This window comes from Anolis sagrei, chromosome 3 (genome assembly GCF_037176765.1).
Source record: "Anolis sagrei isolate rAnoSag1 chromosome 3, rAnoSag1.mat, whole genome shotgun sequence".
NCBI classification, from domain to species: Eukaryota; Metazoa; Chordata; class Lepidosauria; order Squamata; family Dactyloidae; genus Anolis; species Anolis sagrei.
Window position 1 is genome coordinate 199,820,914 of NC_090023.1, and position 14,598 is coordinate 199,835,511.

The window sequence follows — 14,598 nt, forward strand, 5'->3', positions numbered from 1 at the left end:
GTATCTGTGGCGCACCAGCCATAGAGAACATTGTGCATATTTTGTTTGATTGTTGTCTATATGTCAAGGTAAGATCCCAACATTTACCACTATTTTTGGTTAGAGCAACCAACTAGGATCCAATTGCCAAACTGTCCTATTTTCATTCTGGGGAGAATCTACACTTATGACCTCATCACACACAGTTTGGAAATGTCCTAGCATGCTGCCAGACGCTTCCTCCATGGAGCCTTCTGGATGCCGTCAGGCAACATAAGGCAACTTCTGGCAGGACTTCATAAAGGAAGCACTGGGGGAGGGGGGGCAGAGAAAATTTGGGTAGTGAAGCTTCTCCCAGTGGGATGAGGCAATGCGGGGCATGGAAGAATTGTTTCCTCTGCTGCCGCATGGATTCAGATGTCAATGTGATGAGGTTTGTAGTCTTCTACATATCCAAATTCATATCCAAATTCATGCCCACCTGAGAGATCTCTTCATCTCACAAGTTCATGACAATGAACTTATCTAAATTCTCTGACTATTTTACACTCGCCACTCTAAATCCCCTGCTTTCAACTTGTAATCTACTCTCATTTTGCCAAGCCTAATATTTCATCAAGTTTTCTTGTGTTATAATTTATTTTAATTAACTATCACAAGAGCTTTGGGTTAGTGATTTATGTTTATTTGTTTGTGTATTCTTGTCTTTTGTCTTTTACTGTTGATATGGTCAGTGGACTAGTCAATAAACTTATCTATCTATAACTTATTTTGAGTCACTGACGTATTTACAAGATTAATCTCTCCTAATCTAATCTAATGACCTAAAAACAGGACAGTAGCTGAATTATTTCCTGTACTAACACAGATCAAGCCCAGTTTCCAGTTAAGAGATGATGATATTTTGCAAATAAAAGGTGGCAAAGTAAAGCGAAAGCCACACCTCTCCAGAGTCAAACTCTATAAAACCTTTATACATTCCATCCAAAAAAAAAAGACTACCTAAGAGAATGCCTGCTAGCATGGCCCCTACACTGCTCTTCTTGATCCTTATGGGAATACTTCATGAGTTCGACTCAGGTAGTGTGCTGAAGATCTTTATATCTCTGTCTTTACAAGATTAAAGACTGCAATGAGGGCAAAGGGGAAACAGAGTAGAAGACATTTAATTGCTGGGGACAATCTTAAGGCATTAACTCAAGTGACATGAAGTTCAATTATGACAGGTCACTTCACAACTGGGAAAAGCTACTTCATTAGATTACAGCATCCAAAATCCCCAGCTCTAGGCAGAGGTCATACTGATTGAAATATTCTGGGAACTGTTCTGCTCTAATTTTAGAATTTTTCACTCATGGAGTGGGGTTGGATGTGTTTTATTTCACTTATTGTGCAAAGTGATAAGGTCAATGACTTGTTGCATTTGGAGACTCTCCAATTCGTTCTGGAGCTCTGCACGGCTCCACAAAGTCCTTCTGTGAAGTAGATAATATGGATATGTATGTGTTTAAACCATAATAGTTTATTTTTTTAAAAGTAAGTACAAATAGCTTAAGGATGCTGAGGTCTTGAAAGGGAATGGCAGGAAAAGGCATTGCTCAGCTTCTACCCAAACTCCTACCATGAAGTTCTATCTTGAGTTGGCTCAGAGATAAATCTCACTGTGTTGAGATTTAAGTGTGTTTTAGACAGCAGTTTAATTCATCTTCCAACATTCTCCCATATATGGATTCATGCATACTGAAAACCCTCCAGGTGGAAAGCAGGTGAAGATACAAATGGATTATTTTGTGTCACTGAAATTAAAAGCACTACCACCACCCTCCAATAATTTGTAGTCTCCCAAGACTTGTAATGAGCCAAAATGTACCTTGCCTCAGAAATCTGCACACTTCAAGGCTTGTTGTACATTTTGCATGCATGAAACATCAACATTTTTTTAAAGAAAAAGATTGAGTGAAATAATTATACCATTGACAAAATATGTACAATGTGTACATTTCTGCTAGCAGAAATTTATAGGTATTTCCATATGAAAGAAAGTGACAAAAATCTTGCAATGAAAAAGAAATAAAATGGGAATGCAGATGGAATTTGGATAGAAACAGCAAAGCTGAAAAGCAGGTTTTTGCACAACCTGCCCACTTATCTCACTCAGAATGGAGTCTCCTAAAAATCCTTTCTTCATAGAAGAAGCCATCACATAGAAGAACTGGTGTTTGATTGTTAGACTGTAACTCTGAAGACCGGAATTCAGTCCCTTGATTAGCTATAGAAACATACTCTCAGCCCCCCAAAATCCTGAGATAAATCTTTAGAGTTGACATATACTAATACAAAATCAAGTAAATCCCCACTGGTAGTCTAAAGTGAACAGTTGGAGCTGATGGTTTCCAAGTCGGTTGGACAGTTAATCCATTCCAGATTTTAATTCAGATTTCAAAAAAAAAAGTATCCAAACTGGGAAGACATGCGCTCTAAATACTAGTAAACTTTAGTGGATCAATCTGTCTGGGAAATGTGGATAGAACAGTAGCTTAGCAGTTCAAAAACAATTTTCTCTAGGTTAATGATCCCAAGGAAGCTGCCAGAGCACAAAAGTCTAATTCTGGTAAATATTATATGGCCATGATGTTTACATAGTAAACTTGTAAAACTGCTCACCTACCCTCCTATAAAACCATCTGGTAGTCAGAAGAATGACTCCACCAAATGCTAGTGTTTTTCAGATAGCAGTGTGGGAGTGGCACATGTCCTCTATGGCTCTTTGGTGGTTTGCTTGTTGGTAGGGCAGTGAATCTGCTCTGGATTTTAGTCTGAATATCAAAAGAGCTACTTGAGAGGCTGTGTTCTGACCCCAAATCACACTGGCACATTGAATAACAAACTTTGAGTAAATTCACCCTCTCAATATCATAGGAGCCATTAACTGCTACCAAATGTGTACTCAAATACACTCATTGCCTTACTTGGATCAGACAAGTGCAATAGATAGACAGCAACCATCAGCAACCATCATGTTTTCTGTATTCGTCCAACCGAGCATTTGACAATCCATGACTTATGACCTTGTCACATGATGTGCTACAAGCATCCTAGGATGCTTGCAACTCAGCTGATTGACTGAATCGTACTCCAACCTTCACACGTTGCAGGTTAACTTCTGCTACAGCTCTATCAGTGAACTGAGGCACAAGATTCCTAGGACTCTTGGCCCAGGACACGGGAGGCCTCCTATGTTCCATAATAAATCACTGGGCCAGTGCAGAAGGAAGACACATGGTGATGCTTCCCCATGTGTGATGGAGAAGCACCGCTGCCAGCGAGGCAGGGTGCAGGGTCCGGGATTGCCCCGCTGATTCACCATGGAGGCTGGCAAATCAATATCATGATGTCCTCAGTTAGTGGAGAGATGGAATGGCTGGCAACTTATACTGTATTATAGTTGTTGATCAAGATAAACTTAATGATAACCTCCCTGTTTGTTTGTTTTTTAAAATTATGATTCTAGCACCATCGTCATCAACCACATCATCATCAACCACAGTGGCACCTACAACAACACCAGGTTTGTCTTACTAACACTCTAGTTCACATGAAGGGAATGTAACAGTTTAGTTCAGTCTTCTGCCCCCTCTTTCTTCACTCTCGCCCAGAGCAACAGTTGGTGTTGGGAGGAGGGGTTCCTGACTGATGACATATGCAGGAGACAAGATGGAACTGTCCCCTGGCCCCTCTCTCTTGACTCTGACCCAAAGCAGCAGTTGGTGATAGGGGAAGGGGTCCCCGACTGATGACATATGCAGGAGACAAGGTGGAACTGTGTTCTGCCCCTCTCTCTCTTCACTCTGGCCCAGAGCAGCAGTTGGTGCTGGGAAGAGGGGTCCCTGACTGATGACATATGCAGGAGACAAGATGGAATTCTCCCCTGGCCCTCTCTCTCTTCACTCTGACCCAAAGCAGCAGTTGGTGATAGGGGGAGGGGTCCCTGACTGATGACATATGCAGGAGACAAAGTAGAACTGTCTTCTGCCCCCTCTCTCTTCACTCTGGCCCAGAGCAGCAGTTGGTGCTGGGAGGAGGGGTCCCCGACTGATGACATGTGCAGGAGTCAAGATGGAACTGTCTTCTGCCGCCTCTCTCTTCACTCTGGCCCTGAGCGGCAGTTGGTGCTTAGGGGAGGGATCCCCAACTGATGACATGTGCAGGAGACAAGATGGAACTGTCCCCCTTCCCTCTCTTCACTCAGTTAAGATATACTTCCTCAGCCTTAGAAGAAGGCAAATGCAAACTCCATCTGTAGAAATCTTGCCAGGAAAATCCTGTAATGGGTTTGTCTTAGGGTCACCATAAAATGGAAATTGTTTGAAGACATGCAACATGTTAAACAGATAAAGCAATCATTGACCTCAGAAAGAAGTACAAATATTTAAAGACTTGCATCTATCTTGTACAGAAATAGAAATCTGGAAGGAAATACTATGTGAGATTGAAGTACATATCATTGTTAGAATGCTGGTTGGATTTGAATCTTCTGGCTGGTTCCGATGAAATACCATATTGAGAAGGAATGAGGAAGTCTATTGCAATACAGTAGAGTCTCGCTTATCCAACCTTCACTCATCCAACATTCTGTATTATCCAGCACAGTCTGCCTCCCACCCGAAATAATGGGGAGAGAGCAAGAACCCTTATCTGTTTTGGTGCTAACTTTATAAATACAATAAATACTACATAAAGCCCTTTTTTTGTAAAACATGATGTTTTGGTGCTTAATCATAATTTAATTTGACCTTTAATAGGCTTTTTTTAATCCCTCCTTATTATCCAACATTTTCGCTTATCCAGCGTTCTTTTGGCCTGTTTATGTTGGATAAGCGAGACTCCACTGTATGTTATTATCGATTGTTGTATGTATAAAAATGGAAGGATACTCCTACTTTGCCACAGAATAATTGGTTAATGAAAGTTAATGTCCTTGCTGAGAAGGACAAGTTAAGTATTTTGATTAGATAAAAATTATTTCGTTGACCCAACAAAGATTGGAATTGTTAATTGGTTTTTTTCATGCATGTGAGATTATTTTTGGAAAAACAAGTAGTGAGATTTGAAGGATAGTAGGCTCAAATAGTAGAGTAGGAGGTCATTTATAGAAGAAAGATTAATATTAAAAACATTTATTGGAACACTGGAAGTCATTATTCTTGTTTTCTCCTCCCATTTTTCAGGTGTGTAGTTTAATTATGAGTTGTCATTTCCAGAGGTGTGAGGGGGGTAAAAATATTTTTGTAGTTTTCCTTATATGTGTGTTTTATCCATTAAACATTGCATTTATTTATTTATTTATTTTTAAAAATCCAAAAGCCACAAATGAGCAGGATATTTATTGACCAACTAAAGTGCAGAAAATACATTATGTCAGCTTTCTAAGTTTCTCTGGCCTTTTCATCAGGCAAAGAAGATGCCATTGGATAACGATTTTAGTAAGGTGACACTGATGATTATGTTTTTATGGCTCATATATGCTAAATGTTTTAATTTTATTTATAATCTGTTTTAATTGTATTTATAATTGTGGAGGCATCGAATTGTTGCTGACTGTGAACCACCCTGGGTCGCCTCTGGACTGAGAAAGGCGGTATACAAATGTAGTAAAAAAAAAGTTTAAAGAAAACAATCAGGAGAAGAAAGGCAAAAGTCAGATAATTGCATTTCAATGAAATTAGCTACAGCTACTTTTTACTGCCCTTTATCCCTAGTCCTCCCATGAGAAAGAAAGGAAGTGGCATCTGCCAGCATTGAAATGATCAATGACTTCTTAACTCACAAGAGCTGAGACAAAATGTGGACCTGTGCTCTAACATTCTCTAATTTAAATGTTGTTTTGCCTTCAATAATTGCCAAAGAAAGTTTGGTCTTCAAAGATGTCACATATTCTATGAAATAATGAGGTTGAACACAGAACCACATGACTCGAGTGTAGTCAAGTGAAAGCCATACTGATCTATTCACTTTTGCTCTTTCGCAGGATTGTCCCTAAGGCTAGCTGACACCTACAACTATTGTGAGGGACGTGTGGAAGTTTATTATGAAGGTGCCTGGGGAACCGTTTGTGGCAACAACTGGGACATCAAAAATGCCCAAGTTGTCTGCAGGCAGCTTGGCTGTGGAGATGCTGTCCAAGTCGTGCCTTGGCCTCGGTTTGGTCAGGGCTCAGGCCAAATCCTCCTAGATGGTGTCCAGTGTGAGGGAGATGAAGCCTTCCTGTGGGACTGCAAGAACCGTGGATGGGGGGTCCATAACTGCACTCATCAACAGGATGCCACTATTCTCTGCCAATGTATGAATTGATTATTTGAAGCACTGCTTTTATCTTGAAATACTTTTCACCAGTGGACAGAGCCAGGTGACCACTAACCAAGTGGAGACTTCACTGGTGATCCATGACTTCTATTTCATTGGGCAGTGAATCTCTTCTAGCCCTTGGAATAAACTTAAGCGGAGCTTTTTAAGATTCTGAACCCCTTGCGCAAATCTTTTTAGTGCCCTGAATAGCTCCTGAAAAAGATTAAAAATGCATTCACTGCCCAATGATAAGGGATTCACCAGCTGCCATTGAGCGACTTTCTGTAGAAAGCCAGACAAAGTTGCTGTGACCACAGATAACATTATGTAACAAAATTTGAAAAAAAAATCTATTCCTGGTTTGTTATTCCTGTTTAACTGTATGGTACTTGCTTTGAAAGTGGTTGAAGAAACTTCATTATTGTGGCTGCCACGAACTATGCCGAGTTGGTTGAAATGTGATGAGCTATTCATTGAAAAACTAGCAAAATGTGCTGCAGGAAGTTTAATAAACTTTTTCCATGTTTTTATGATAGAACCAATTAGGAAATGACATTTATGACTCAGGAGCAAACATTGTGTTGCTTAATACTAATTAATAGCATAGGAACTAGTATTCTGGGAATTACGGCCTAAAAGGTAAGGTTCTGCTTACAACAGTAGATATGAACAAACCAGATAAGATATTAATTTGTCCTTTATCTTCATCACATATAATCTTGCAACTACTTGATCATACCCCACACACTTGATATATATGGGTTTTTCTGTGTGTGTATCAGGAGCGACTTGAGAAACTGCAAGTCGCTTCTGGTGTGAGAGAATTGGACGTCTGCAGAGATATTGCCCAGGGGACGCCCAGATGTTTTAATGTTTTACCATCCATGTGGGAGGCTTCTCTCATGTTCCCACATGGGGAGCTGGAGCTGACAAAGGGAAATAATCCACGCACTCCCCTGATTTGAACCTCCGACCTGTTGGTCTTCAGTCCTGCCTGTACAAGGGTTTAACTCATTGTACCACTGGGGGCTCCAATGTGTATGGTGAAATTTTCCTTACCAACTTGGCAGAAGGATTGAGCTACTACCTTCGATAGTCTGATCAAGCATCTTTATAATTTTACTACATGTGGTTCAAGACACATGGAAGATAACTATCTGGATCTTTGCATATAGTGATTCAGTTTGCTTTTAGTTCAGGATTAATCATAGAGCCACATGAAAGGCAGAAAACAAGAAAAAAAGGAAGTCATTATAGCTAAAGATCACATTGCTGGTTCAGATATTTTCAGTTATCCATCGGCCAGCTCTTAGTACTATGGTACTAATTCCCATGCCATTTTAGTACTTATTTCAGTATATACAAACAAGTAGGAAAGGATTCACAAACATGAAGGGGAGGAGAATCACATGGAAAGTTTTACAGTGCCAGCCAGTCAGCAGGGAAGAAGAGCAGAGTTCCTATGAGAACTCCTCCCATAGTTTGACCTCTTTGGTGGTTGCAGTGGGTCAAATTATTATGAAGAGTGGAAATAACTTTATCTGGCATGGAATAACATTTCCTTCATGTTGTCAGGGAAACTGTTTTTCAGCATGAGCTTTGACCAAAGAATTTGAATATTATCAAAGCTGAATTTGTATGTCTGCCTCCAACAGTTTAGTCTGGGTATTGGGAATTGCTTAACTAACTTTTTTTGCATTTTCCTATGGTGCCAGGAGCCCTCCGTGGCACAGTGGGTTAAACTGCTGAGCTGCTAAACTTGTTGATCAAAAGGTCACAGGTTCAAATCCGGAGAGCAGTGTGAGCTTCTGCTGTCAGCCCCAGCTTCTGCTAACCCAGCAGTTCAAAAAACATGCCAATGTGAGTAGATCAATAGGTACTACTCCGGCGGGAAGGTAACGGCACTCCATGCAGTCATGCTGGCCACATGACCGTTGAGTTGTCTACGGACAGCGCTGGCTCTTCGGCTTAGAAATGGAGATGAGCACCAACCCCCAGAGTTGGACACAACTGAACTTAATGTCAGGGGAAAACCTTTACCTTTACCTATGGGGCCAGACTCAGTTCCTAACCTTTGGGCCTCCAGATGTTTTGGACTTCAGCTCACAAAAATCCCACCCAGCTTACCAGCTGTGAGGAACTGTGGAAGCAGATGTCCAAAACACCTGGAGGCCCAAATGTTGGGAACCACTGGGATACATAGACTTACGCAAAAGCAAGTGACTGCAGTTTCTTATAATTTGTATGTTCTTCCTAGTCATCAATGTTTACTAACTTAACCACAGTCTGATATCATTTGGCCATGTGTTTCTTATTTTTCATATGTGAAATCAGAAATCAAAGGGTATCAGACAATCAAAAGGCGTAGAAGAGCAGCAGTCTATAGTTGCCATATTCCTATCTCTTATTGTTGCCAATTTTTTCTTTACAGATGAAAACCCTAAACCAGGTAAATCTATCTTTTATATTTATAAAACTCTTCTCTTTTCTTGGATATTTTGTATTCTTCCCACTGTACAAAATCAACTGAGGGCTTCCTCATCCTGTGAAATACAAAAATAGTTCCAAGCACAGAAATGGACAGTGTGTAAGACATCCCTTGGTAGATAAGGAGATTCCACAATGTGTAGCAGCTTGGTGGCTTGTTATTTCATGTATTCCTTACCTTTCTCCCAGCATGGCAGGTGCATGGTTCATTGTGTGGCATGCATGAGAATTCTGGGACTTGAGAAATGACTGAACTTATTGTTGCTCGATATGGCATTCACTGACTGCATGAGATGAATGTATATCATAGAGCAGGGGTCCACAAACTTTTTAAACAGAGGGCCAAGTCACAGTCCCTCAAACAGTTGGAGGGCCGGATTATAATTAACATAATATAAATAACATGAATTCCTATGCTAAACTGCACATATCTTATTTGTAGTGCAAAAATAACTTTAAAATACAATAATTAAAATGAAGAACAATTTTAACAAATATAAACTTATTAGTATTTCAATGGGAAGTGTTGGCCTGCTTTTGGCTGATGAGATAGGATTGTTGTTGTTGCTGTGTGCTTTCAAGTTGTTTCAGACTTAGGTTGACCCTGAGCAAGGGCTGGGTAAATGACCTTGGAGGGCCGTATCTGGCCCTCGGGCCTTAGTTTGAGGACCCCTCTCATAGAGTTACCATATTCCGAGAAACAAAAAGAGGGGAATTTTAGGGTATACTTATTCTGAAAGTTATTACAGAGTTGTATTAGAAGACCTAGCAAATTCCTAGGTGCCTGTCTATGATTTTCTAGGTTCTCCACTGCAAGTCTGTGATACGTTAGGGCCATAAGTGAGAAAATGTAATGGTGTTTGAGTATAGCTGTGGTTACACGTAATTGTTAATACTGCTATGTTTAATTCTGTTTTAATATTTGCATAATTGTATATTTTAAATCATGTGGTCATAGTTTTTCTTGTCTCCTTCGAGAAAGATAAAGTAGGGTATAAATAAAATGATGATGATGATACCAAGAAGGTACTGTTCCATTTTCCGGGTAGAGGCCACAAGAGAACATTTAAGAGAGAAGGATAGTCCATTATACAGGGGTGGAGGGTGAGTTGAACTAGTAAAACCATTTCTCCCTGTTTTCCTGTTATCCCCCCCCCCCCCATCCATGTCCCTATTGTAAAATGGACTATTCATCTCTCTCTCTAATGCCCTCTTGTGGCCTCCACCTGGATAATGGAACAGTACTACTACTACTACTAATAATAATAACCTTTATTTATACCCTGCCCCTTCTCCACCAGGGGACTCAGGGCTGCTTTCAACACAATGAATACAATAAATAAAATACAAAATAATCACATATCAATTAATAAAAAACCAAATAACAGAATACTATAAGTATAAATAGATAAACTGTTTTTAAAAGACTAAAAACCTGTAATAATAACAGTAGAACTTATTTCATGCAAACATCAGGATCTTATCATGCCAGACCCATTAACCAAGTATGTTTCCCATTCCTGCTCTAGAAAAATCCATGCCCTGGAGGCTTTTAATAATTAGACTGGATGAAGAAAAATCTCACCATGTCATCCTCATAGAAAAGGAAAAACATTCCTTATTCTGTTGAATGCAGCATTCAAGGGAAGAGAAATTCTACCCAGTTTTTTTCTATGTGAGAGGAAATTGCAATTGCAGATTACATGACAGTTTTGTTTTTTAAAAGAACTGTTATAGTCTGGATAATCTAAATGGTAAAATCAGGATCATATCATGATAATAATGCAATAATTTTATACTTGTGTCCATATCAATTGCAATTAATTTTGTTATGTGAAAAGCATCCTATCAATTCCCGCGGTTGCACTAGTTCTTTTATAGCTCTCCAGCTGGTTTCTATCAATATTAAACAATCACTTTAGTTTCATTGTACTTGGCTGTTATTATTTTCTAACAATGCTGCTGAACCTAATTTTGTTGAGGGAAGGAATTATTTCATAAACAAGTATTACAGATGTTAACCATCACTTTTTTTACATTTTCTTCCAGCTGGAACTGTAGGAGATTGTGAGTATTTCACCTTTTTTAAAGCAATTGCTTTTACATTCAATATTAGTTTAACACAAAGTAAGTGTCTAAGATCATATGAGTAAAGTATTTTGCATGAAACTCTTTCAATGTAAGTAACATCCTATTCGGTTAAAATGTGTCTCTAATTATTAGACTACTGCAAAGTTATTTTCATTTTTAAGAAAAATCATGGTAATTTATTTTAATAATTTCACTCCCTTCAAGGGCTGGGAAATTATATCTTGCTATTGATGAGTGGATGAGCTATAACATTTTAAACCAACCTGCAACCCAAATGTTTTAGTTACATTGCTTGTAACTAAACCCAACCCAAATATTTATTTGTCTTCACTTTCCAAGGAGAAGACTTTGAAATATACATTATTGGACTAGGGCTCTCCGTACCTTCAGCTAGCATAGACACTTGTCCAAATGATATGTTTTCCAAACTCTGGGAAAGAGAAAAATCAAGCTGTTACTGAACACTAAATTGTGGTTATAGTTTGGGAGAGCCAAATCTGTTTATTCTCAGCTTCATTTAGAATATAGTCTAGCAGTTTGCAGTCACAAAAACATCTGGGGGGAAAGCATTCAAAACAATTTCCAAAAAACTGTGTACCATAAAGATTTGAATATACACTAGAGAACCTAAATCTAATTGTCTCAACTAGAGTAGACCCATTAAATTGACTGATAAATTGTAAGCCAAACATTATAAGAATTTCATTAACTCAGTGGGTCTGCTATGTTTGAGACTAAAAGTTGAATTCAATGCTGCAAAACAAACTTGACTTCGATATTTAAACTGCTTCAACTACTCAACTCAGTGCATTTTCTCTGATGCACATTATAAAGTTGTGTTTTAAGCTCAAATTTTAAAATCATGCACATTTAACTAACTCTTGAAATGAGACCAAATTGTTCTGAGTAATTTTTGAAAATCTGAAAATTCCAATTCAGGCTGTCATCAAAGCATCAAGTCTCAGATATGACAGAACAAAGATCTGTTCGTACTTATAGGCACTGGAGAAGAATCTTCTTGGTGACTCAGGCTTGTACTACCAAGGGCTAGACAAACATGTCATCCCCTTTTGTGACCGTATCTGTTTCCATGAACCAACCCAGGCCCTTCGATCTTTAGGTGAGGCCTTCCTTTTGCCGCTACCAGTTTCACAAACTCGTCTTGTGGGAACAAGGGAGAGAGCTTTCTCCTCTGTGGCTCCCCGACTCTGGAACTCATTACCTGGAGAGATCAGGAAAGCCCCTACCCTAGAAACCTTTTAAAAGAACCTTAAAACCTCGTTTTTCTGCTGCACCTTTGGTGAGTAGGTGCACAGTATGGCACTACTGCTCCCCTCAATGCTTCTGTTACTGGAGTACACAAACCCCCAATGGGAAAGTTTGGTTCCACAACCCTGTGTTTTTTATGAGCTCCCTCCTGGAAATAATTTGCTCCTTTTCTTATCTCATTCAAATGTTTAACATTTTATACTGCACATGTGGCCCGCCCACTGTCACTGTGATTGTGTTTATTGTAATGTTATATTGTTATTGTATTCATGTGTTTTTTATGTAATTATGATGCTGTTGCTTGTTGCTTATGTTTTTGGTTTTATTTTGCTGTAATATGTTGTCTGGGCTTGGCCTGATGTAAGCCGCCCTGAGTCCCCATTGGGGAGATGGTGGCGGGGTATAAATAAAGTTTATTATTTTGCATAGAGGTATCAATACCCCCTTGTCTAATGGTTTCTCTTAAGTATCCCAATACCAGGTTAGTTGGCATTTTAGCATACTCCTGTCCTCATACCCTAAACTGTTTTTTTATGAGTTGTAATCACAATATAGATATTTGCAAGGCTATTTAAAAATGTTCTAACCCCCCCCCCCCCAAGACATATCTTTACAGCTGGAGAATGGCCACAATTGGTGTGCTGGTCGTGTGGAAGTCACTTACTTTGCAAGCTGGCGGACTGTGGTTTGCAGTGAAGGATGGGACCTAAAAGATGCTGAAGTTGTCTGCAAGCAGCTTGGTTGTGGCTACGCTCTGGCTGCCTTGACAGATGGCTTTTTTGGAGAAGGAACAGGTGGCCCTTTGATGACCAAAGTAGATTGCTCTGGTAGAGAAGATTTTTTGCTAGATTGTTTTTATGAGGAGCGGCCTGCTACATGTGGAAACTACAAGCATGCTGGTGTTATCTGCTCAGGTAGCCATTGCTCTCCTACTGTTAGATATATACTCACTGGCATTTTATAGAAATTTCTTCCCATTCCTCACATGCACACATTGATCCCTCCTCTGCCTTAATTGAGATTGCGTCATTTAGAAGAATGCATTTATATTTGGGATGTGTTCCTCCAAATGGTGATGCAAAATCAAAGCAGTGGTGGGAGGGAAATAAGGATATGGGAGCAAGAAAGGCAAGGGGGAAAAGATCTGGGCAGCAAGGAAGGTGGGGGGAAAGGGTTTTGGGGTGAGGTAGGTGGAAGGGGAAGGAGCAGGGAAGAGGAGGGAAAGCTTAGAGGGGGAAGAGGGGTAGAGAGGAGGAAATCACAGAGTCCCTCAGTATGCTTCGCAGGGACCCAAGGGCTCCCCGGAGCACACTTTGAGAACCTCTGCTGTGGAGCATCAGGAAAAGATCTATTTCACTACCTGCTGTCTGATTCTTTGAAAAGTGGAAATTGAACTTTTTACAGATAAACCATTTTGCCACTGAACCATATGCATAGTAATGCTTGATCTCGCTTTGCACTATCTCAAGTATTTGAGCCTCTTTCTATTTCCATTCACAGATTCTGGGATGACAGTACCTAACCAGCAATGTAAGCTATGATTTATGCTTTACCACATTTGAGGAGCAGCATCAGAATTGAGTCTTTGTTCTGTTGTAGTTGTCTGCTCTACATACTCTTTCCTTGTACACTACAACTGTTGTACATCAATCCTGCAAGCTAGGTTGCTGACTCTTTTGTGTGATCAAACTTATGGTGGCAGTAACTATTACAAGGAGAAAGAGTATTAGAAAATATTTTTAATAGAGATGATGTACTTATATTTTGCAAACAATATGTGGCCAAACAAACTGAAAGGCATACTTCTACAGGGTCCATAAAAATTCAAACATACAATCCATTAAAAACAAAACAAGAAGATACCCAACAGAATGTCTGGCATCATGGTCTCTAGACAGCTCTTCACAAGAATACTTCATGAGGTCCGCTTTTTGCTGAATTGAGATTCAAAGGACTTAAAACAATTTAAAAAACATTGTTAAAAACCAAACATTTGCTAAAGTTACAAAACAATTTAAAAATCCATAAAATCAAAATTGAGTTAAAATATACTCACACAAGTATAATTGACAATATCCAGTGCATTGTATAAATACTCCTTATATAGTTGCATATCAAATTCCAATGGTCCACAAAAGAAAGGAAATCTAATTTCTCTGAGGAAAAAGTTATAGAGCCAGAGGGGCAGCCACCAAGGTGGTGATTTCCTGTGTTCCCACATGATGTACCTAGCCAGGCCCGTAGAGCCAGGATTTCGTTTCAAGGGGGGGGGGGGGCTGAATTTTTTCAGGGGTGGTTTCGGGGGGGGGGGGGTTGAGTTTCAGGGGGGTTGAGTCTGAGTGAAAGAGGGTCTACCCTAGCAAACCTTTTGCATCATTACACCAATACCCCCATGCATATGGGATATATTGAGTATGGTGATCAGAT

The 14,598-nt window shown here is 39.6% G+C and overlaps 1 protein-coding gene across 1 annotated transcript in view; it reads left to right on the plus strand.

Annotated features, from left to right (window-relative positions):
• Positions 1–988: 988 nt before the first annotated feature.
• The window catches only part of LOC132770143 (deleted in malignant brain tumors 1 protein-like), a 54,697-nt gene continuing 41,087 nt past the window's right edge, over positions 989–14,598 (plus strand). Inside the window, exons 1-7 of the mRNA XM_067466269.1 lie at positions 989–1,059; positions 3,491–3,547; positions 6,008–6,319; positions 8,756–8,773; positions 10,861–10,878; positions 12,774–13,085; positions 13,672–13,701. Coding sequence (XP_067322370.1) covers positions 990–1,059; positions 3,491–3,547; positions 6,008–6,319; positions 8,756–8,773; positions 10,861–10,878; positions 12,774–13,085; positions 13,672–13,701 — 817 coding nt within the window. The 5' untranslated portion in view covers position 989. The remainder of the gene's footprint in view (positions 1,060–3,490; positions 3,548–6,007; positions 6,320–8,755; positions 8,774–10,860; positions 10,879–12,773; positions 13,086–13,671; positions 13,702–14,598) is intronic.